At 43.0% G+C, this 23,458-nt stretch overlaps 1 protein-coding gene across 2 annotated transcripts; it reads left to right on the forward strand.

Moving 5' to 3' along the window:
- The first annotated feature begins 193 nt into the window (after window positions 1-193).
- Window positions 194-21,605, forward strand: ago3a (argonaute RISC catalytic component 3a). Of its 2 annotated transcripts, none has more exons than XM_088306547.1 (19): window positions 194-937; window positions 9,926-10,097; window positions 10,176-10,296; window positions 10,602-10,810; window positions 12,242-12,378; window positions 13,687-13,821; window positions 13,906-13,993; window positions 14,821-14,968; window positions 15,056-15,175; window positions 15,264-15,407; window positions 16,235-16,368; window positions 16,444-16,628; window positions 17,168-17,327; window positions 17,404-17,494; window positions 17,600-17,794; window positions 18,481-18,615; window positions 19,680-19,781; window positions 19,865-20,064; window positions 21,006-21,605. In XM_088306547.1, the coding sequence occupies exons 1-19, from the start codon at window positions 919-921 to the stop codon at window positions 21,112-21,114; spliced, it is 2,604 nt and encodes an 867-aa protein (XP_088162673.1). In that variant the 5' UTR covers window positions 194-918; the 3' UTR covers window positions 21,115-21,605. The 2 variants fall into 2 exon arrangements, with proteins under 2 accessions (XP_088162673.1, XP_088162674.1); XM_088306548.1 differs by having other exon boundaries at window positions 15,264-15,386.
- Window positions 21,606-23,458: the final 1,853 nt, after the last annotated feature.

The raw sequence follows: 23,458 nt of genomic DNA on the forward strand, positions 1-23,458 counted from the left end.
TGATAGAACACAGAAGTCCTCGTAACGCAAGTGGGAGCGAACATGACATTGACCGCATCTGCGAGGACGTAATAGCGCCTTAACAGGAAGTTAGAGGCGGGGCTTTTGTCGTGACGTAGCCGGCGCAGAGTCCGACATGCCCATATTTAGCAAGCTCGCCTCGTAGAGATCCCCAGCCAGTCAGCCTCACACTTCATCTGTCATCCTCGGGAAAAATCTCAACTCTTTCGGCGTACACCGAGGATCTGACAGCTGGATTTTATTTCTTTTTTATTTTTTCGCCCAATTCTGACCAACCGGCCTGTTGAAGACGACGACGCCGGCGTCGTATGAAGCAATTTAGCCGGCGAAAGTGCCTGTTTTGCTGTTTTTTCCCCCCTTTTTACCTCCCTCCTTCGTAAAAGTAACCGTCACAATTCCACCTCGTCGCAAGCGAGCTAACCGGCTAACGTTAGCCCGCCTCCCCGACGTGTAATTACGCGTGACACGGTTTGAAATCAACCCCAAAGGCGCCTCTTCGGCTTTTACGGACTCTTTAACCCCGCTGCGATGACTTCCTGACTGCAGCGATACTTTTTAATCCCCCTCGCAAACAAAACCAAACAAAAAAAGGGGTTCCACGAGCGAGCTAAAGTGAGCTAACCAGAGAGGCGCTGCGCTAACAGCGACACCCGGGATTGGACACCTTGCCAACGGCGAGGAGGTGGTGGAGGGGCGGCCTAAACCTTGACAGCTTCCCCCAGGCAAGGCGGGCTCGAAGAGGCCCGGAGCCCGCCATTCTGCGGGGGCATAGGCGTCGCTGAGCCGCGGGGAGACACCGGCTTGAAGGGAGGAGAAGCCGGAGGAGGAAAGGAAGCAAGGAGGATTTTTTTTTTGACAAGCGGGATCCGGGAAGTAAACCGGGCAGTGACCTCATGAATGGAAATCGGAACTACAGGTGAGGCATTTTCTTCAATTTGACCGCATTTTGTTTTCTCGGGGGCCTTGCTGGTTAACAACCGGCGAAGTTGTTTACCGTAGTCAGGGAAACTGTCACCACACACACCAAGTGGAAAGAGAATAATGCAGTGTTTCCCCCCCAAAAAATATTGAGCAAAATTCAGATTTTGCATGAGGAAAAATATTACTGCACGCCACCAAAAAATGATACTGTACATTAATTTTGGTAGAAAGCACTTCTACTTTATGTAGTGGATGCGCATTTGCTGTCATCGTTGTGTCACGATACGTCACTGGCATAGAAAGTTGAGGAAAATACGACTAATAATCCATTATTTGTAATACGTTAGGGCTGTCTACCTCGAAGCTTAGCAGCAATATTTTTTACATTAAGAGTAATGTGACCTGCGACAATTTCTATCAACAATTTTTGATGATTTATCAGTTTGGGCTTGGGCTGCTTGATTATGAAAAAATATATTAATCACGATTATTGAAACGATTATTTTTGGGGGGTACAAAAACAAATGTAATTTAATTTGATTAATTGCACTGCCCTAGTTTGAGTCATTGTTTAACACAAAATTGTTCAGATCCTTTTATTTGAACCTCTTGACAAGTAAATAGTCTGATTTCTGAAGTGATCCATATTTTTGTGTCCAGTCAAATCAATCTGTTTACCGAATCAAATGTTATTTAATTGCGCACAATATTATAATATATATGATTACTCAGTTCATTGATGGGATGATTGGTACAATATTTTATTTTTATTTTATTCCCCCATCTGTGGTCCCTTCTCAAGGTTTCTCACTTTTCCCCTAATGAGGTTTTGTGAGTTTTTCCTTGCCCTCCTGGGGGTTAAGATCGGGGATGTCGATTGTGGCTATGTAAAGCCCTTTGAGACTGTCTGTGATTAAGGGCTATACAAATAAAATTGACTTGACTTGACTTGACTTGAAATATTCCATAGCTGCTGCGCTAAAATTAATTATTTTCAGACCAACCTAATGAAATTGGATAAGCGTCCGCATCACAGTGGTTTGGAATCTCTCAAATAATAAACCCTCGCTACTCACTTAAGTTGTCGATGTAAATAGAAAAAAAAGGATAAGAATAGACAGCCCTTCTAAAAATTTTCATTCCTGCCTATAGTAATACTTTACAGGCTAAATATAGCACTAGCTGAGATTCCGTAACACGCTATATGTCATTTCAAAGTCGTCTTACAGCATGACACTTAAGTGATGGTGTCTTTTTCAGCTAATAGTTTTAGTTAAGTTTGACAGAAAAATTTAATATTGGCAATTTTGTGAATGGCAAATCTGTGCGGGTTTCCTATATTTCCTATTTAAGGGGAGCGACAAGTAGTAGTGGTTTCTCCTTTCAAGGCTGTGCATGGCAAGGGGCAAACAAGCTGTGACTGCTCTCGTTATGTTAGGCCTCGAGTCATGACTTAAAAAAGCCGACCGCCATTGTTGAGTGCTCCATAGTGCTCGCAATTATGACAAACAGCAAGTGTATTTTTGTCCCGTTTGTGTTGAATCCCCGCTGCAGGGTTCCTTTTGGGTACATTCTGGTGAAAGTGCTGTTGGCTGATTTCTGAGAATCCTGAAATTGTGCATCAATCTTTGACGGCATGCTTTGCCTTCAATAGGTGGGAAAAAAAAAATTGGAGTCATAACGCATGCTTCTGATTGGGGCTCATTTGAGCAGATTTCCTAGTAGCTCACTCCAAATAATTGTTACACGCCAAAATGGCCAATTTCTTGTTATATTTTGTGCATGGGTCCTTGAGATTTTTTTTTCGTGCATCCTGTTGTGATGGACGCGCCCACCCAATTTTATGTCAATATCTGAAACTGCTCTTGGCTGCCTCATTTCTTTTCTCATAGAACCCTCGGAATGATCATCTCACTTAGGTCCTCCAGAATCACTATCCTGCATGTTTTCAATGTTTCCTCCCCTCCAACTCACCTGATTTCAACTAATCAGCTCATCAGGGAGCATCCTGATCATTTGAATCAGGTGTGTTGGAGGAGGGGAAACATCAAAAACATGCATGATAGTGGCTCTCAAGAACTGGAGTTTCGACACCCATCCACTAAACCGAAGAAAGAACCCTTTAAAATTCTCCGTGGGCGAAAGTCACTCATATCGCAAACACTGCATGGCTGTTCTAACCCCCCCCCACCTGCTACTGTAATTGTCTCGTAATAATGCAAATGTCAACAATGAGTCGTTGACAGGCGAGCTCTCCCCCGCTTGTGATCCCAGTGACGGTTAAACGGCCCAAACTGCCCGGCTTTGGAAGCGTTCTGCTTGTATTATGTGACCGTACAAACCGACTGCGCAGTTGACATCGTTTGATCTTCACCACCCCGCCTCCTCCTCTTCCTCCCTTTTCCTCCTCATTAAGTGTCTCGGCACTTCCCATGGCATGTAACACGAGGGACCAGGAGGTGTTTTCCCAGTAACCGAGCACCTTAGCTGCCGCCAATACTGCTACAACAACTCACAATATCCCGTGACTCGCATTCACAAATGTATCTTTTTTTTTCCCCCCCGTTGAACCAACCGTCAACTTTTTGCTGGGCGAGGCAGAGCATCCGGGTCACGGCACCAATAGAGAAGGTCTGGGGGAACTTTCACCGCTCTTTTTATCTTTAATGCTCGCAATATTTGCTGTCAGAAACGACCGGAAGACTGCATTTTCTCAGTTGAAGTATTTAATGAATGCTAAGGTCGAGACGCTGCATTGGAGCCTTTTCTGCAAGATGACCAAGGCGGTCCAGTCTGTCCAAAATGGTTTCCTATTCTTGATACGCCGAGCCACACCCACGCAGGAGGGCAACTCTGCCTAGCTCGTGTCTCGATGTGCGAATCTTACCCGCTTCCAACTAGATGTGTGCTAGATTGCAGATAGCGGCGGCAGAAAAGGTCACGTCGTCACAACCTAGCTCAAGACATCTATCTTCTTATATGCCAAAGAGGCCTAATCTAACACCAGTCATACTTTTACCTTCTGAAATAATTTTTTTTCTGATATTTACATTTTTATGATTGACAATCTTTCATTTATCAGGCGAGTTTCCTGCTCGCGAAATTTCACTTTACCCATCAGATCATCTCCATGAAATAACAACTCGCTTCTTTGCTTGAGTGATTTGCCTAACTTATGAACGGAATCTCCTGTCGGATGTAAGCGTTGGGCCTCTAGTAATCGGCGACTGCAAGCGAGCTAATGACACAGACCCAAAATGTCGGCCGCTAAGGGGGCCCCTGTCGGCGCGGTGTTCGCTCACAACGTCGCTGTGTGTGTGACTCACACAAGAGTTAGCTTCTAGTCAGCAGTGAGCTTTCCACTCTTGCCTTGATGCTGCGACTGGGCCGGTGGCGCCAAACACCCCCGCCGCCCAACCCCAGTTGAAATTTGACCTTCTCGCGTCACCCTCATACACACGCACACACACACCCACACACTCGTTGCAAGCTCAGTGTCACTCGCAACGTTATAAGCAGACAAGCAGAGTCGCGTGAGAACATGCAAATGACTGTCTTTGAAAGACGACACTGCCGCAGACCAGATTAACACCGGCTGCCACATAAATGTGGTCGAGGCTCCCCCCCTTGGCAGAAATACGTTGAATCCGTTTCGGTACACGGCTTGTTCATGTTATGTTTCACGACGGAGCTGAGAAGCTAAACTTAGTCACTGTCTCGCTGTCGATCTCATACCAGGATTGTTCTGATTCCTATTAGGAGGGGCGTAACTGTTCATGTCGTCTGGATTTTTCAGGATTGTTCCCACACGGAAAATATACTAGTCACAAAAAGCTAGTGATATTCAGCTTCCGTGGGACATTTCAGTAAACATTTCCAACTGTTTCAACATATTTTTTTGCAAAACTTCATTGGAGAGCCTCTTGCAAACGTGGCTTTTGTGTTGAATAATTTAATTACAGAAGCATTTTATGTCACATCTGTTGTGTACATCGTAGATGCATGGTGTTGATGCTTTATGATCATCTCCAGTGTTCAAACTCTCATTTTATGTCTTGTGGCCTCTATACTCATTTGCAAACCACGTTACACAAAATATATGAAACAACATTATGGCTGCCCAAACCAGTTTTACCGAGCAACATTAAGTTAAATCGGGTATCTTCGTTAACCAGGAGAGGGCAGCAAAAAATGTTCGATTGTCTTTCTGACTTAACGTACCTTTATTTAAAAAATATGGATTGCACAGTTGGCCTACTTGGCTGCCATGCTCGAAGATTGAATAACAAACTGGGCTTTTGAAGACAAACTAAACTTGACTTTCCGACAATCCAATATCAGGTTACGAACGCACACACTTTTTGTACAATATAGGTGAGCTCATTTTGTGTGGGATAACCTCGTTCACTGTGCACCTGCTATGCTACCTTTTGTTCCCAAATGAGATTAGAATTTGATGATTCAGCATTTTTGAGAAGCCGTTTGCTTCTTTAGTAATCCAATAACAGGATCATTTGCGATGGAATACTACTCCCACTTTCCTGGCATCCATTTTCCCGCTCTTTTTTTTTTTTTCAGCCTGCCTACAACCCCCCCTCCAACAATTCCTTGGTCACCGCCTCTATTCTCAATGAGAAACTCATTCAGCTAACCAGACTGCTTCAGCGTAGTCTCACGTTCATGACGGGCTTAGCGCTTCATTTGCAGTCGCTCCCCATCTCGCTCTCTTCATTCAGGCAATCGGCTGACAATAGAAGACCCCACCGGACTCCCCCGCCTGCCGTCACAAATGCCTCCAATGAGGTTAATCGCCGCCATACCACAAAGTGCACTTGGGGCAGCACTTTTCTGTATGCTATCTGTAATTCTATTGCCCGTTTGTACGGCGATATTATACTCAAACGGACTCCTATGAAATATTTTCCATGATTAATTGGCCCTCTATTTACTCACAGAGACAAATTGACTGGTCTATAAACAGTCAGTGGCAAGACCCCACCCTATCATCGTGATCACCATGCACACCACCACCCACTTTCTCTGTTCTAGTAGTTTTATTAACCTCTCAGCCCCCAAAGTCCGCGCTCCTTTCAATCGATATTGAACAATCAATTCTTTCATTGAAGACCAAAAACATAAACATTGATATAAAATAACCCCCCCCCTCGACCCAACCAATCCATCCCATCCAAAAATATACCAACAGTCCCATTCAAAATCTTCAATGAAAAGAGCTCCTGTCATTTCAAAAAGGTCCCATTCAACAAGTAAAAAAAAAAAAAATCTACTGAAGACTCGCCTCTGGTTTATTTTTCCCCAAGCAATCGGCTTTTTATTTGATATTTTACATTCATAAATTCTTGTTTTCATCAGGATCACGCTAAAATATATTGTCCCCAACCATATTTAAAAAAATATTACAAAATAAATTGCGCTATCTGCTCCCTTCGCTCCAAGCATTGTTTTTGACGGATAGTTCTGGCAGGAATACGAGATACTTTGGTCATAAAATGGACTTGGGAGGTTTTTATCTGACAGCGACAATATGTTTGACTGACTAGCTTGTGTGTAAATTGGCTTAAAGCAGCTCAAGTTGGCATAAAAAAACGGACACTCCCAAGCTCGGTCGGGTCCATCGATCCCTTAAAGGCTAGATTACTGAGATTTCTCCTCCTCCTCCTCCTCCACTGATATTTTTATCACGTTGTAGCCACTAACAGTCCAGGATGTGGCGGCGTTGGCGGCGACTCCCGCGGACGCCAGAGAGGCCCAGGTAGGGCACGTGGAGGGGGAGGAGTCAGACGCTGTCAATCAATCCGCGGTTGTGTGTGTGACTGACGCCATTGTGCTCTGTTCCCACAGCTCAAGCCTCTGTGGATTACAAATACAACAGCTGTATTGTGTGTGCGTGCAGGCGTGGGGGTGTGTGTGTGTGAGTGCTCTCGTGAGAGATGTGGACGTTTGTGTGCTTGGGGGTGATGGATGTCGGTCTCGCTTCTCACCGTCCGAACAACTATTTTGGATCACAACCAACTGTGTTTCATTCACCAGTGGGAGTTTCTATGTGATATTTTCCGAAGTTTTGTCCAAGCGTAGTAGTGTATCTGTTCTCAAGTTGCTTCATTGATTAATCAATCAAGGAATGGCCTAGCGTAGTAATTGAGTAACTCAATTAATTGGCTTACAAATAAGGTTGAGGCAAAATCTTGCTTTGCGTGGGTCATGTTTCCATGTGGGCTAGTTTTCTCATTTTTAACTCCATGTAGAAATAAGTTGGCACAATGGCCTCAAGCTGGGAGGAAAGAGTCCGTAAGCGGCAGAATTGCCGGGATAAATTCACACGTAACAAGGGAATCAATCGTTTTTTTGAACTACGGTAAGTTAACAAGCATGTAATAAGCACATTTATTCGCGAGCTGCTGCTCTCCACGAGTTTAGTCAAGACGCAGATTGGCTCGCAGCTAACTATACATTCTCATGCACTGACACCCATGTCACTCACCAGGCCAAACGCACTCAAAGTCACATACTGTAAAACGCAAATGGACAACAATAATACGACTACATGCAAATGGTACACTGTTTAATAATATAAAATCAATCATTATTTCCTAATTGATCAAGTATTTTCTTAAAAATTATTTGAAGGATATTCAGCATACAAAACATGTAACCTCAGCACAGGCTCAGATTCTGCGAGGCAGAGGTGCTAACCACAACTTCATTAGAACTTTTTATATCGTGTCATACAGCTGTTTCACCTAATATTCAGGTTTCCTCCATTTGCATCTGAGTAATTAAGCAACCCACAATTGCTAGAAGGAGGGGGTGGGGGGTGTCATTAGGCATCCTTTAGTCCACACACAAGGGACATGAGATTTTGTAATTGCAGGAAGCCAAAGCATGCGGCCAGAAGCAATCACGTGGATGCGACCCAAACCACCAGCAGGATAACAATAAGTCGCAGTTTTCTTCTCGTTGAATACTTCAATTTACATTGAACGGTCGGCTAAATGCTTAGTGTTATGTTTTGTATGCACTCGTCTCCCTTCCTACTTCCCAATGACATTTACAGCTTGACGTCGATTCGTCGGAAATGACGTCTTTTTGCCCTACATGTGGCATGTTTTGTGAATAGGAGACCCCAGACTTGAGTATTTGTAAACCCCTGAAATTATTTTTGGGATTTCATGGACAGTAGGGTTTTTTTTTTTTTTTTTTTTTTTGGGTGTAAGCTGTAGTGAGTTCCTATGACCAGGAAGAAGTGAAGCTGAAAATATTGTGGCAGATTCTTCTAAAAACTCCACCACACACGACGAGAGCCGTGCGTATTGCACACACTGCAAATTCTCAGGAGGACAGGCAGGTTACCCTGTTTGGCCAAGTTGTGCACACGTCACCTGTTTTTTTTATTTATTTATTTATTTTAAATCTGACTGTAAATGGCGTCATGCCATTCTGTAATTTTTTCAAATGTAATTATCGGAACTATACTAAACTATACTTGACTCAACTTTCATCACTTTATTGTCTACAAAAAATAGAAACAGGAATGCAATCCCTAGTCACTCCCAAAGGAAAGCAGTTTGGCGTGGCGAGATGTTAATGTCGTCAAATGTCCACGCCTTCGCCCGCTTAATCCCGCCACTCCCTTGCAACCTCTGTGCTAACCCAGCTCGTATCCGGCCCAAATTGAATTACGGTCCGCTTAAGATGACAGCTCCCTCGGTCTGCTCGCTACACAAGCCTGTCTCTGTGGCCTTTCAGGAAGGCTTTGAAGAATATCTGTCAAGGACCTTCAGGGAATTATCAGAACAAAACATTTCATGTCCTTTTTTTTTTTTTTTTTCTTGCGTGTCAGAAATTCTTGACTTTCCCCCAGAGAAGCAGGCCACTGACTGTAAACAAACGCACTGCCTCAGTCAAGACTTGTGTTGTTTTGGTATTTACCCCAACACCCCCCCTCTCTGAAGGGGCCTCAAGCCCCCCCCCCCCCAAAAAAAAATTCTCATGTGAGTCAAATCATCGATGAATCACTTTTGATTTACTGGTTCAGGCTAAGCTACTAAGCTCTCGATGTTTGCGGGGGCGGGGCAATACAAGTGTCGTATTGAAATAGTGTGGTGACTTAAAATGTTTTCTCAAGCGTGACATTGCAGGCAAGATTCAGCACACACTAAAAGAGCTCCGGCATGTGCGCGGCGCGTTTAAGCTGTTGTTTTGTTTTTTGTTTTTTTCATAAGGGGAATCATGGTGACTCATGTGTAAGACATCTCGGCGCGATAAATACGTTTGATTCCCAGATTGTGGGGAAAGGGGGGAGTGGGTCATGTCATTCAGAGTTCATTCTTCAGTGTTTTCCCCTCTGCAGTAGCACCCACGTTAATGTTGACATTTGGAATTTCTGTCATTGCGAGCAATCAGATGTTTATCACTTGCCGTGTGTGTTTGCTATTGTTTCGTTTAACGTCAGACGTTAACTCTTTATCTAAAGGTCAGTGATAAGCGTAAAATTGATTTTCCAAAGCATATTGCTGCAACCCCTGAAAATTGTTTGGAGTCAATAGTTACACTTTTGCGTACCTTTGTTTTGTTTTTACCTCATGTGTTTTGTGTGTGTAGTTAATGTTCATCCAAACGGAATCTGTTATTGCTCATTTTCCATTTTAAGTTACATTTTCAATTCACAAGTTATTATTACATTTTATGTCTTGTTTTGTTGTTGGAGTGTTATACCCGTTGACGCAAGAGACATTTGAACACAAGCTGTGAAGCAACACATAGACAAATAATAAACGATACTCACCGGTATATATTCTTTATCCTCTGCATAGAATGACTAAAACCTGTACTTTCTATACGATAGTAGTATGTCTGTTATACTGCCAAGTCGAACGATTTTTCTTTTTCCATTTTGATGCCACACATACCAGAAGAGTCTGAAAATACTCACCCTCTCCTCTAATTTTTGCCCCTCCCACAGGAGCCGTTGGGGCCCAGTCCCTGTTCGCCATGCCTCGGCGGCCCGGCTACGGCACCATGGGCAAGCCCATCAAGCTGCTGGCCAACTGCTTCCAGGTGGAGATCCCCAAGATGGATGTCTACCTCTACGAGGTGGACATCAAGCCTGACAAGTGCCCGCGACGGGTCAACAGGTAAGCGCGAGACTATTTTGCGTTTCTTCCACATGACGACGGTACAGCGTGAATGTATGTTGCGGTGGTTTCTCGCAGGGAGGTGGTTGACTCCATGGTGCAGCACTTCAAGGTGACCATCTTCGGGGATCGCAGGCCGGTCTACGATGGCAAGAGGAGTCTGTACACGGCCAACCCGCTGCCTGTGGCGCCCACGGGGGTTAGATAACCACGCACGCACACACATCCTTTTTCTTTTACCTCTCTTTGTCCTCTTTCTCCTTAGATTTTCTATCTCAATCTTCTTGTTGTTCCTTCGTCGTCCTCATTCTTTCTTTTCCTCGCCCTGCTCTCGTTCTTACTGTTCTCACATTCTTCTCTCTTTCTCCTCCTCCTGCTTCTCCTTCCACTTTTTCTTATATTCTCATCTTTTTCTTCTCTTCGTCTTCTACTTCTACAAAAAAAAAAGAAAGCATAAAAAACAAACCACTGGATTGTTGTAACGTCACTTGCCCTCTTTTTCAGGTGGACCTGGATGTCACTCTGCCCGGCGAAGGGGGCAAAGATCGTCCTTTCAAAGTCTCCATCAAGTTTGTGTCTCTGGTGAGCTGGCACATGCTGCACGAGGTGCTGACGGGCCGCAGCATGCCGGAGCCGCTGGAGCTGGACAAGCCCATCAGCACCAACCCCGTGCACGCCGTGGACGTGGTGCTGAGACACCTGCCGTCCATGAAGTGAGTTTTGGGGAATCCTTCTTGAAACCTCAGCTCGTCATTTGTGCTCTGCTGTATCAGTTTTTTAATTTGTGTGTAATGACTGCATACCGTTATTTCTAAAAACATCTACACATAAAAGACTAAAAACATTTTCACCTTAAGCTGGCGACTCTGAAACCAGTCATTCTCTATACTGTCTATCCGCTCGACATCAATATCAGCCGCCGCCATCCAAACGGAAATCAAACCAGGCTCAAATGGGATCTGTCGCTCCAGCCAGACCACCCTCTAACCCAATATCACTTTCCTAAGCTTCGGCCATGTCGCGATCGTAAGTATAATCTCATCGTGGCTTCTATAAAGCTTTATCAAAAGGCGTCTCTCTCCATCTTTCATTCGGGTTTGTTTACAGCGGCCCTGCTATCTATCGTATTGGCATCTTGACACATTGTCACATTGGAAAACGTGTGCCCTTTGCACCTCGGTGCTACAATGCAGTACAATAATAAGAGCTCACCAACACCCTCATGTTTTGCTCACGCTGTTTACTGTAAACACCTATCAGCCTTCATGGCATCTTTCATTATCCCATGTTGTCAGTTTTATTAGAGGTGGACATTGGAGCACATTTTCCTGAATTGATATATCTGGGGAAAACAAATCTTCCCTGGGGGGGTAAAAAAAAAAAGAAAAGTTGTACCACTAGATGGCTGTGATTACCTTCACAATGTAAATCTGCAATACACAGTACTTGCCGGGTCAGTTAAGATGGACTTTAAAGCCTGACGTTAAACCTGCTAAATATTCCACAATTGCCCTGAAAAGTATAAGTTACCATGTCTTAGAGTTGTGTTAGTGGAATCACCACAGAAACCAATTAGGCACAGAGAAAAACTGCCTCTTAATTAAACCCATGCAGAAATTTGATCACGCTTCATAATAGGGCAGCCAAGATTAGTCGACTAATCACGACGCTCGACGTTTAATTTAACTAGTCTGTGCGTCGTTTAATTCTCTATTTGGCGCATTGCTTTTCTCTTGTGTTGTTGTTTGTTTGTTTCACAAAAAGTATTTCTTTTTGTATTTATGAATAGTTTCATTGGATCAGTGCAACTCTGCATAGTGTATAATTTTGGTTTCATTTTAAAATGCACTTAACAATTGCAGCCATAACTTTTAAGGCCACAATATTGCCTTTATTTGAAGCTGCACCGTCCAAAGTTTAATCAAAGTTCAATCATCTCATTCATTTCTACATACATAATCAAGCTGCAAACTAATTATGGTTTTATAAGAGCAATATACATCTGACTAATCGCGACTACTGTTGGTGATTAGTCGACTACCAAAATAATCGTTTGTGGGATCCCTACGACATAACCTTGTTGTTATGAGCACCGAAGACACATGATTGACGTGGAAGATGTCTCCCCCCCCCCCACCCTATAGGTACACGCCGGTGGGCCGCTCCTTCTTCTCGGCTCCGGAGGGCTACGACCATCCCCTGGGCGGAGGCCGCGAGGTGTGGTTTGGCTTCCACCAGTCGGTGCGCCCCGCCATGTGGAAGATGATGCTCAACATTGACGGTAAATGGCAAGTTGCGGATTGTTGTCGAACACTTGTGACCTTGGCGCGTGAAATGACGTTTGTGCTTGTGTGTTTGTTTGTTTGTGGCTGGTAGGCAGCTGGGTCCTTTGGGCCTGGTGGGAGCTGACTAATTGGTTGATATGGAAACAGGGCAGAGTGTTGCTGTGTGGTTTGAGAGTAAGCGCGTGCGTGTGCATGGGGAGGGGTGTTCGCAAGTGTGTGTGTGTGGGATGCGTGTGGTTTTTTTTGTGGAGGGGTTGTCGGCTACTGTTTGTGGGGGGACGCAAGATGGTCGTGTGTGTGGGCAGGGTTGTTTGTTATGTCAGATGGGTGATTGCGTGTGAGTGATGGCTTGTATGTGTGTTTGTAGAGCATTTCCTTTGCATTCTGCCTCTTTTTTTTTTGCTCCCAAGTGCTTGAACACGATCCCTTCCTGCTCTCTCACGATTTGCCCCGCCATTATAACTCACCGGATTGTATTTTTTTGCATTCATGTAAAAGGTTTCAAAGCTAATTTGGTTGGTAAGAACTCCCTGGTGTGGGGGCTTGGGGGGCGGTTCTGTTGCCCACATGAAATGACACACTCCAGACTCTGCCACTTCTTTCAAATAAATGTAATTACAGAGACGCGACAACCTTCAATTTTGTATTTAGCTTGACTGACTCACAGTTCTAAGTGTGTGGTGGCGGTGTGTGTGTTTTTGTTGTCGTCTCACCTGCCCCTAGTGGTCTCTTCACGTTCTTCATTACACGTTGGCGAAAGAAGTCTGTTCGATCACAGCAGCTGAACTGCTCGTTTCACTTCCGTGTATTCTACATTTTGTTCTATTCTATGTTCTATATTTGAATAAGGATTACAAGCTAAAACATTTTTGATCTCCCTTTACTGAGCAATAAAGTTTGTGTTCCTTATCACGCCCGGTGTTTATATTTGCGCCCGAATAAACTCTCAGCTCTGCTTACCTTTTGACTTTGACGGAGCATCTCAGGTAGTGTAGTCCGGCCAATCCTTGGGATCGCGTCATTCACGAAGAAACATAGTATGGAAGTGGCATTATGTATATTAGCTCGCTCACAGGCGCATTTTTAGAAATTGGCAGCTCACAAAAGGCATCCTTGGTGGTGTCATTTCAGACTTGATGGTGACTCCAGAGTTCCAGCTCTTTTTGAGCAACACTTTCTAAAGTGTCCATTTTACATAATTTGCAGCCTTTAAATGCTTTGATGCTGGCTGCTTTGTTTCACGTCACCCTCGGTTGCTAACAAGTTGCTACACAAGCCGTGACTTTGTGTCTTTTCTCCGGCAGTGTCCGCCACGGCCTTTTACAAGGCCCAGCCGGTCATCCAGTTCATGTGCGAAGTGCTAGACATCCACAACATAGACGAGCAGCCCCGCCCTCTCACTGACTCGCACCGGGTCAAATTCACCAAAGAAATCAAAGGTGTGTGGGGTTAAAAAAAAGAAAAAAAAATCCATTGTAACTTTTGCTTGAGAGGAAAAGTTTTTGTTTTGTTGTGTTCATGAGGTTTGAAGGTTGAAGTGACGCACTGCGGAACCATGCGGAGGAAGTACCGCGTCTGCAACGTGACCCGTCGGCCGGCCAGCCATCAAACGTGAGTCACCGTCGGGGCCTGGTATAAGGCAACGGGGGTTCTCTGGTCATTTTGGATGGGGGCGGTTGAAAAACCAGTAAAGCAGATGCTTGCCGACTGGCTCATCATGGAGTCAGCATTAGTCATCCAGTCGGGAACGTTTGTCATCTTAAAGCCTCATTCATTTTTTATTTTTTTTTTTTAAATGACCCAAAAGCTAAACAAAGGAATACTTATAAACTTAAAAGATGTGTCACCTACAGTTGCACTCAAACATATTCAACCCCGATTGTAAATTATATTTGATGATATTCTATATTTGAATTCAGATTTTAACTTTACCTTCCTGTTTGTATGTTTCTTAAGAACAGCAACTAATTGCGATTAACTCATTCACTACCAGTCAAGTATAAAAAAATTGATCTTTGACGTCTTAAGCAGTCAATGGCAGTAAATGAGTTTTAATTATCCACATGTATCAAAAATGGAAAAACAAATATTAATTATTTGCATCTCATTTAACTCCAGTAATAACAATTTAAATTTAACACATTGCCTCTTGTACATAATGGTTCAAAGAAAGTAATTTACTTGTTTACAAAAATAAAACAATTTCATGTGAGGATAAGTGGTTTGGATAATGAATGGACGTCACACTCATTAAAGGGGCGTCCATGATTTTCAAATGTTATGCTGAGTTTGAGTGATTGTGAGTATGCCGTTGAAAAAGCAAAAGTGTTTATCAAGTTCAGTTTTACTGTTCCACGATTTTTCTGGATCTGCCTGTGAACCAGAACACGACGGTTCTAATGTTGGTGTTGCCTCGGTACGCTTTTGCTTTCTTGCAGGTTCCCCCTCCAGCTGGAAAACGGCCAGACCGTGGAGCGCACTGTAGCCCAGTACTTCAGGGAGAAGTACAGCCTGCAGCTCAAGTACCCCCACCTGCCTTGTTTGCAGGTGGGCCAGGAGCAAAAACACACCTACCTGCCTCTGGAGGTGAGCGAGACCAACTATCCAAACCACACATACACGACCACAAAAGGAGGCGGGGAAAAAAGTGACGCTTTCTTTTATTTTTGGTAGGTGTGCAACATTGTAGCCGGTCAGCGATGTATCAAGAAGCTGACAGATAATCAAACTTCCACCATGATCAAGGCCACGGCTCGCTCGGCGCCCGACAGACAGGAAGAGATCAGCAGGCTGGTGAGCCCCACAGAACAAATCTTTTCTTCATCGAATTCAAGTCTTCGAGGCTGACCTTCCCCCCCCCCCTTGTGTCATTTAATTCAAGGTACGCAGCGCCAACTACGACGCCGACCCTTTCGTCCAGGAGTTCCAGTTCAAAGTGCGCGACGAGATGGCCCACGTGACGGGGCGAGTGCTACCCGCTCCCATGCTGCAGTACGGCGGCAGGGTGAGCACAGAGCACTTTATGGTACCCTTCTTTTAAATCACACCCATTCTCTCTTGTTTTTGTCTGTCACGCTGTCTCTTCCACTTTACGTAGCGGGTGGAACTAACAAACTGGCTTCTGTTTCATGTTGTGTTTGTGGCACCGACTTGTGGCTCAATTTCCTAACGTTGACAAAGTGCTGGAATGAACGCATTTTTAAAGCATAAAAATAAAAGTAGGGACTGAGTCACAATGAGGATTAACAGCCGTCTGTACTGGGTCTAGAATGAAAAGTGAAAATGTTTTTTGCTTTTTTTTTTTTTTTGAATTATTTAGTATTTTCTTATGATTAATGAACCTATATACCGATAAAGAATTTCAGTAGTTAACTACAAAGTAAAACCTGTTATGTATGTGTATACGAATGGTTGTCTCAAGTGCCTGCCCACCCTTCAAGTAAAACATTTGCTGAGTTCTTAATATGTCTCAGCAAGCCTTTCTGAGTTATGATCGATAATGAAGACGTGGAAGCAGCTTTAAATTCTGCAATAACATTGTATAAAATGTGTCTCCTTTTAAAGAGTTTGATAGCAAAGCCAATTTGGAAAAAAATAAATAAATAAATTGCGTCTTTCATTTTAGGTCAAACTAGACTGGCTAGCCTTCACTTTTTCCACATCTTGTTAGGTTAGTTGTTTATTCCAAAATTGTTTTGGAATAAGTGAAGCGCTTATTTCTTTCCAGATGCATTACATTGATTAATGAGACGTGCGTTTGTTTGAGTTGTGTTTGTCCTAGTTCGTAAATGTCTGCATGTTTTACTCCAATAATCCCAAATACACACGGTGAGACTTCACCTGTCATTCCAGAACCGTACAGTGGCCACGCCCAGTCACGGCGTATGGGACATGAGAGGCAAGCAGTTCCACACCGGTGTAGAAATCAAGATGTGGGCAATCGCCTGCTTTGCCACGCAGCGCCAGTGTCGGGAAGACATTCTCAAGTCAGAAGAGTCAAAATGATTTCATTTTAAAAGATGCCGTCGGTGAGGTAATAATGTTACAAAATGTGTCTTTAGGGCGTTCACGGACCAGCTCCGCAAGATCTCCAAGGACGCCGGCATGCCCATCCAGGGCCAGCCGTGCTTCTGCAAGTACGCCCAGGGAGCCGACAGCGTGGAGCCCATGTTCAGACACCTAAAGAACACCTACGCTGGATTGCAGCTCATCATCGTCATTCTGCCTGGCAAGACCCCCGTCTATGGTGAGATGTTGTTTTAACGTGGCGAGCTACCGTATAAAATACAGCAGTAGTTTGTGATATCTTGTTTTTTTGTTTTTTTTTTTAACCGAGCCTCCGTTATTCACCGAAAAACCTAAAATGCACTCTAAGTTATTTTGACCTCCTCTAAACTTTTGAATCTCCAGTTGTTCAATGTTTCACTACCGGCTTGCACAACTTGCTGTTATCTAACAAGTAGCTGAACTGCAAAATCCAAAACAGATATTTGATCCATAAATGGACCAAAACATTTCCTGGTTGAATTAAAATTTGTATTTGGCATTCCACGTCATCATGGGTTTTAACACTTTGAGAAGAAGATACCGAGGCTTTTGCAAAACTTCCAAGAGGATGTTCTTAGCGCAAAATGGCCTTTGAGCTCAGCGTCACTGTGTTTTTCATTAGCCGGTTGCAGCCGAGCGAGACTGGAAGAGTCACAGAAAGACAATGGAGAGCTTTGAAAATGTTCATGGCTCCGACACTATTTGTGAGTTAAGTCGATGCTGTGTGTCCAAATTTAGCCGAGGTGAAGCGTGTGGGAGACACTCTGCTGGGCATGGCCACTCAGTGCGTCCAAGTGAAGAACGTGGTGAAGACATCCCCTCAGACTCTCTCCAACCTCTGCCTAAAGATCAACGTCAAGCTGGGGGGCATCAACAACATCCTGGTACCGCACCAACGGTAAAACCTTCACTTTAGCTCTTGAACGCTCACTACAGCAATGGCTGCTTCTCATTTTCTGTGTGTCTCTTCACAGGCCGTCAGTGTTTCAGCAGCCAGTCATCTTCTTGGGAGCTGATGTAACACATCCGCCTGCCGGAGATGGCAAGAAGCCCTCGATTGCAGCCGTAAGTTTCATCTTGATTATTTTCAACCTGGAGAAGAGGCAGAGTGTCTAATACTTAGCTGTAAGCATTATTCTTTAGTGACACAATGTGCTTTGTCTCCCCCAGGTGGTTGGCAGCATGGACGCCCACCCCAGCCGCTACTGTGCCACAGTACGGGTGCAGAGGCCCAGGCAGGAGGTGATCCAGGATTTGGCTTCCATGGTGCGCGAACTGCTCATCCAGTTCTACAAGTCCACACGTTACAAGCCCACCCGCATCATCTTCTACAGGGATGGAGTGTCTGAAGGCCAGTTCAGACAGGTCAGATCAGATTCTCAGTCGCACTACTGGCAAAAAAGATTTTGCCAGACATATTTTTATTTATTTTTTTTTATTTTTTTTGGGGTGAAATTTCAGGAGGAACCGAAAATGTATTTGCTTTGTTTTTTAGCCACAGGTAAAAATGAAATTATGGATACTATATATATTTTTTTTTAAATAAACATTTGGTGCCATGTAGCGAGATCTTAGTGCCAATCTCGTTGTACACTCAGTATAACAATAAAGGACATTCTGATTCTGATTCTAAAGTGATTTGAGGAACTTTCTTCATGCAAAAGTAGTCCTCGATAGCGAACCCCTTTTGAGGGCGTGTCTTTTACTTGCTGATTTTTTTCAATTTGTGGCAGGGTTTAAAAAGGTCCCTATGTAGTCTAACATTTACAGATCAACTGAAGGAGAAGCAGCAATAAAACAGGCCAAAATCCAGATGTCAGTGGAGGCAGGTTAAGAAACTTGTTGTGTACAAACATGGACTTCTACAAACAGTTTGACGTGCATTCAAATGTTGCAAGAAGGTCAAATGATGTTCACCTGTGAAGATTCATGAGCATTTTAGGTTCAACCTGAAATTTCACGCGGTTGCTGAATATCCGTCATTTTTAGTGAATAATGTATGTTCTTTTTTTGCCCATTTATGCATCACGCGTTTGCATTTCGTTGTCCAGGTGCTGTATTACGAGCTGCTGGCAATCCGCGAGGCCTGCATCAGCCTGGAGAAGGAGTACCAGCCGGGCATCACCTACATTGTGGTGCAAAAACGCCACCACACACGCCTCTTCTGCGCCGACCGCAACGAGCGCGTACGTCTCCTCCCGTTTTGTACAAAAACGCTCAGCGGTGCACTCACAACTGGCAACGTTGATTACCTTTTGTAGCGGGGGACCACCGTTCACCTTTCCGCCCTTTCTTAAGTAGTGGTCGATTAAAGCATTTGGGCCCATAGAGCTGCAGAGTGGCACTCAATGCCCTCGGCGCCCGTGGACTCAGCCGTACGCTCTCAAGAGCATTCGGCTTTTAATCGTTTGACCGTGCTGGACTCGCTTGTTCCATCAAGCCCAAACACCCCCCCGCCCCTCTTTTTTTTCTCTCCAGATGGGATTTTATTGCTTTAAGAGCGTAGACTTCTATTAATGTTTGCTGTTTACCTTTTTTTTGTAAGCTTTTGTCGCACTGCTGAAAAGTGGGCTTGGAGAAATGAAAATATTTATTGGATGGAATTAGTGCCTTTGTCTGATTGGAAGGAGTGGTATACAACTTAAATATTTTCTTCTTCTAAGATGGACTATTTTTTTGAATTTCTCATAACTATAACTTTCTTGACAAATATGACTAATGTTGCAAGGTTGGATCGTTTCTAAAAGAAAAGGAACACTTTTTTTTCACATAAATTTGCCACTGTGAAAAAAAAATTATTTATTCGTGCGAGATTTTCAGTGCTCTTATTTTTTTTTTTACACGAAAAATAATTTTATTATTGTAAAATTGAGATTTTCATATCCCAGAAATACTACTAAGAGTCTGACATATTTTTTCTTGATAAATTCAGCTTAATTCTTGGAAAATTACAATCTTTCTTTCAAAATATTTTCTCCAAAAATATTTATTAGATTGACATTTATCATGAAAATTTTATTTTAAATTCTCAGTGATGACTAAAATATATGCTTTATTCCCACCAAATCATGATGACATACCCTTTGTTGCAGTACTGAAAATTGTTTCAAGTGGAAATCATGAACTATGTATAATGAATATTCGTGAAGAGTAGCAATAATAATTCATCAGTTTTATATATAATTTTTCTGGGTACTCAAAGACGATTCACAGTGGATATATTTTGACGGAGCGCTGATGTGTTTGTCAGGTCGGACGCAGCGGAAACATTCCTGCTGGTACGACCGTGGATACAGACATCACGCATCCTTACGAGTTTGACTTTTACCTCTGCAGTCACGCTGGAATCCAGGTGAGCTCTTTCGTTATCCTGTTTGTTTTTTTTTGTGTATTATTTGCAATGGAATCCAAATCTATGCTGTCCGTGGGTCGCAGGGCACCAGCCGGCCCTCCCACTACCACGTGCTGTGGGACGACAACTGTTTCACAGCCGACGAGTTCCAGCTGCTCACCTACCAGTTGTGCCACACCTACGTGCGCTGTACCCGCTCGGTGTCCATCCCCGCGCCCGCATACTACGCCCACCTGGTGGCCTTCCGCGCCCGCTACCATTTAGTTGACAAAGAACACGACAGGTAAGGCCATCAACAAGACAACATTGAATTTTAAGTAGAGTTGTGAAATATCTTCAGATTAGGCAATTCTGTCTCTCTTTAACAGTGAAGCAAAACTACCTTCCCAAAATTAGGACGAGAATGTACATTTTTACACATTAACAGAAGACTTTAAAAAAATGTCCAACATTTAAAAGTAAAGAAATAAAAGTACAATTCTAAAATTACTAAAAGGAGATTTTTTTGAATGTGTAAAAGACCTTAATCAAATGTTTTACCTGTATTTAAAAATATTTACACTCAGAGCTGAGTTCGCTCCTATTGGCTGCTTATTGCATTTGTTTGCAGCATAACAGATAAAAGCTGCTTCACCGTGTTTGCTTTGAACACTGGGCTCAACTAAGTGACTCATGTCTGCAGACCTCAGAGCGCTACCGGGTCTAAATTCAATACAGATCAAACAAAATGTTGAACTGGTCTCATAAGTTAACAATGTTTCTGAAAATGTTCTCACTCCCTCATTTTTTTCTCAGAAAATATTACTTGTTCTTGAAAGTTTTTTTTTTCCTTTCAGAAAAATAAAACAAATAGTGATTTTTGTCATTAAATTGCAACTGTTCTAAAATAAGATGGCCACAATATTTTTGGGGAAAAAAATGGACGATTTTCAAAAATATTTATTCTTGCAAGCCTGCCCCCCCCTCTAAAAATGTGTATCTATTTTAATCTTGGCTGTTTTTTCGTAAAGAGTTAGAATTACAATAGCACTAGTAATCGGAAGATTTTATCGTCTCTCCAACCATAAGTTCCTCTTAATATTCTGACTTTATTCTACAAGCATTACATTTTTCTTTCTTGGTAAATCCAACTTCATTCTAGCGATAGTAAGAAATAAAGTATCCAAATGTAGTTGGAAATAGTTCATATTTGCACTCACTGTTTTCTCTCTGTCCACCATGCAGCGCCGAGGGCAGCCACGTGTCAGGTCAGAGTAACGGTCGAGACCCGCAGGCCCTGGCCAAAGCGGTCCAGATCCACCATGACACCCTGAGGACCATGTACTTCGCCTGAGCTGCAACCCACCACCATTTCCATCCTCCACACATGAACACTCAACATAAACACACACACACAGCCATGCTCAGATGGCTTGCCAGTCAGAAAGTCCTCACACACACAAACACTCGCCTAGTCAATCCGGACCCGACACTGTGCAGAGGGAAGCTGGGAGAAGGAGGAGGCGGCACCCCACACTGGATTGAGGATGCAAAAAAAAAAACAAAAAAACGCTGCTTTTAACCAGGAAAAGAACGATACAAATCAAAACTCAGCACTAATATGCAATAGAAACCAGCCAACTCTTTTCATTTCCATCTCTCCCCCCCCTTTCTTTGTGTTTAATTCTCTTTTCCGATATAGTGCCCCAACCCCTGTTTACATTCTGCCCAGCTGCTCCCAGGCAATTCAATTCCATTCAAAAGCAGCCGCACTTTGACATTCTTTTGTTGTGTGTTTTTAAGCAAGAGAGGGAGCAGAGTGGGAAGGGGAAGGCTTTCGGATTATGAATTAATTCCCCCCCCCCCTTCCTCCCTCCCGCTCGGAAAATAACCAGTTCTTTGAGAACACTGCCACCAGCTGGCTAGGAGGTGGAACATCATCACCCGAGATGCCTCATTGCATTCTCCTGTTCTACTGTGATCGAGAGTTTTTAAAAAAGGAAATCAAATTGACCTGTAAAAATCTAGATATTCTTTAGGGTACGGTCAAATTTATTGCTGGCCTCGTTGCGTGTTTTTTTTTTGTTTGTTTTTTTCCTCACGTTTCTCACGTCACATTTCGCCGGTTCCATTGTGGATATCGACCAGTAAAATTCTAGATTTAAATTTTATTTTTTATTTGTAATTTTTAAAAAACATTTTTGTATTCAAACATTTTAAATTAACTTATTCCGCTGCCCTCATTTTTGTTTTATTTTTTTAAAATATTTTTTGTTTTTAAATGATTTAAGAATTTGCATTTTGTTTTGCGTTGCGCCCTTATGAAATAGTCTATTTTTTATTTTATTTATTTTTTAATTAACTTTAAGATTTATTTTTTAAAAAATCATTTGAAAATTGCTTTGTCTCCCCCCCAACACCAAATTGTCCTTTGAGAAATAACCACTACAAATATTCAACAAAACTGCAGGAACCATAAGGGTTTAATTTTGACACAGGTCAATCTGACCGTCGCCATAACCGGAGATTAAACTTGACAATGGGTCAGTTTGGCAAGCAACAAAACAGGAGTGTAAACTTTTACATAATTTGTCAAAATAATTCACAAGATGGAAAAAGGGTTAAACTTGACAAATGGTCAATTTGACCGACAGCAAAACAGGAGAGTTCAAGATGCTCTTATTAGCCATCCCTGGATTTTTTTTTTTATATATATAATCTATTTAAAGTATAACACTGTTGTCTTTTTATAACCTGATGTCATTATTTCCCCGTTTTTATCTTCTTTTTTTTTTTTTTTGCATCATGTGATATCCTTTAACGTTGTTGCAACCATTTAGTTTTCCCGGCAGCGCTTTGATTTGCTTTTGAGTCGGAGATCACGTCGTTGGGTCTCCACTTGTGCAATAATGTGCACATGGAAGGGAGGAGTGAAATAATCGGCACGTTGGGCGAGAGGGGTGCAGACTGTTAGGCACTTTTGAAAAGAAATGTTTTTTCTTTTTCTTTTTTTGTGCAAAGGGCAGTTTCAACGACATTTCATATTCTTACTTGAAGGATTTATACGCGTGTGTCGTTTTGGAATTTCCGATAAGAGTTATTTTGGACCTGATTGCAGCAACGTGGAGTATAAAGGCCATAAAAGAGAAGGCGGGAGTATTTAAGTGCCTGGTGAAAGGGTGAATTGCGCCTAGCCAAACGGGCAAAGTAACTGAACCGACAAAATGTTTCACCCGATGCCTCGTGGTCTTCTCAACAAACTTTTCTACACGATTTCATCTGAAAATCATCCAGACGTTGGTGTGTACTTTATCATGTTTTTGCCTGTTCCGCAGTGTTCGCTGGTAGCTTTGCTTGGACGCAGCAGTCCGATCGTCTTATTATTAATAATCCTGATTTTATTTTTATTTTTGAGTTGCTCGACAAGTTACGACCGGCTTCAGAACAAAACAAAAAATAGCCGAAGAGTCAAATGGAGACCACTTTTTTTTTTCACTTTCTGAAGCTTTTTTTTTTTTTTTTTTTTGAGGAGGCGGGTGGTCTGTATGTGTGGGTGGGTGGTTTTTCCTTAAAAAAAAAAAAGTTAACTGCACTAATAGAAGCATGTGTTCTGGTTGTGAACACAGACGTGGTGCTACTCGAACCAGTGGAGAATCTGAGGATGAACTGAACTTGAGTTGGACAGGTTAAGAAAATCC

The sequence above is a fragment of the Idiotropiscis lumnitzeri genome, chromosome 10 (assembly GCF_059441095.1).
Source record: "Idiotropiscis lumnitzeri isolate Australia: NSW breed Sydney's pygmy pipehorse chromosome 10, RoL_Ilum_1.0, whole genome shotgun sequence".
Taxonomy (NCBI): domain Eukaryota; kingdom Metazoa; phylum Chordata; class Actinopteri; order Syngnathiformes; family Syngnathidae; genus Idiotropiscis; species Idiotropiscis lumnitzeri.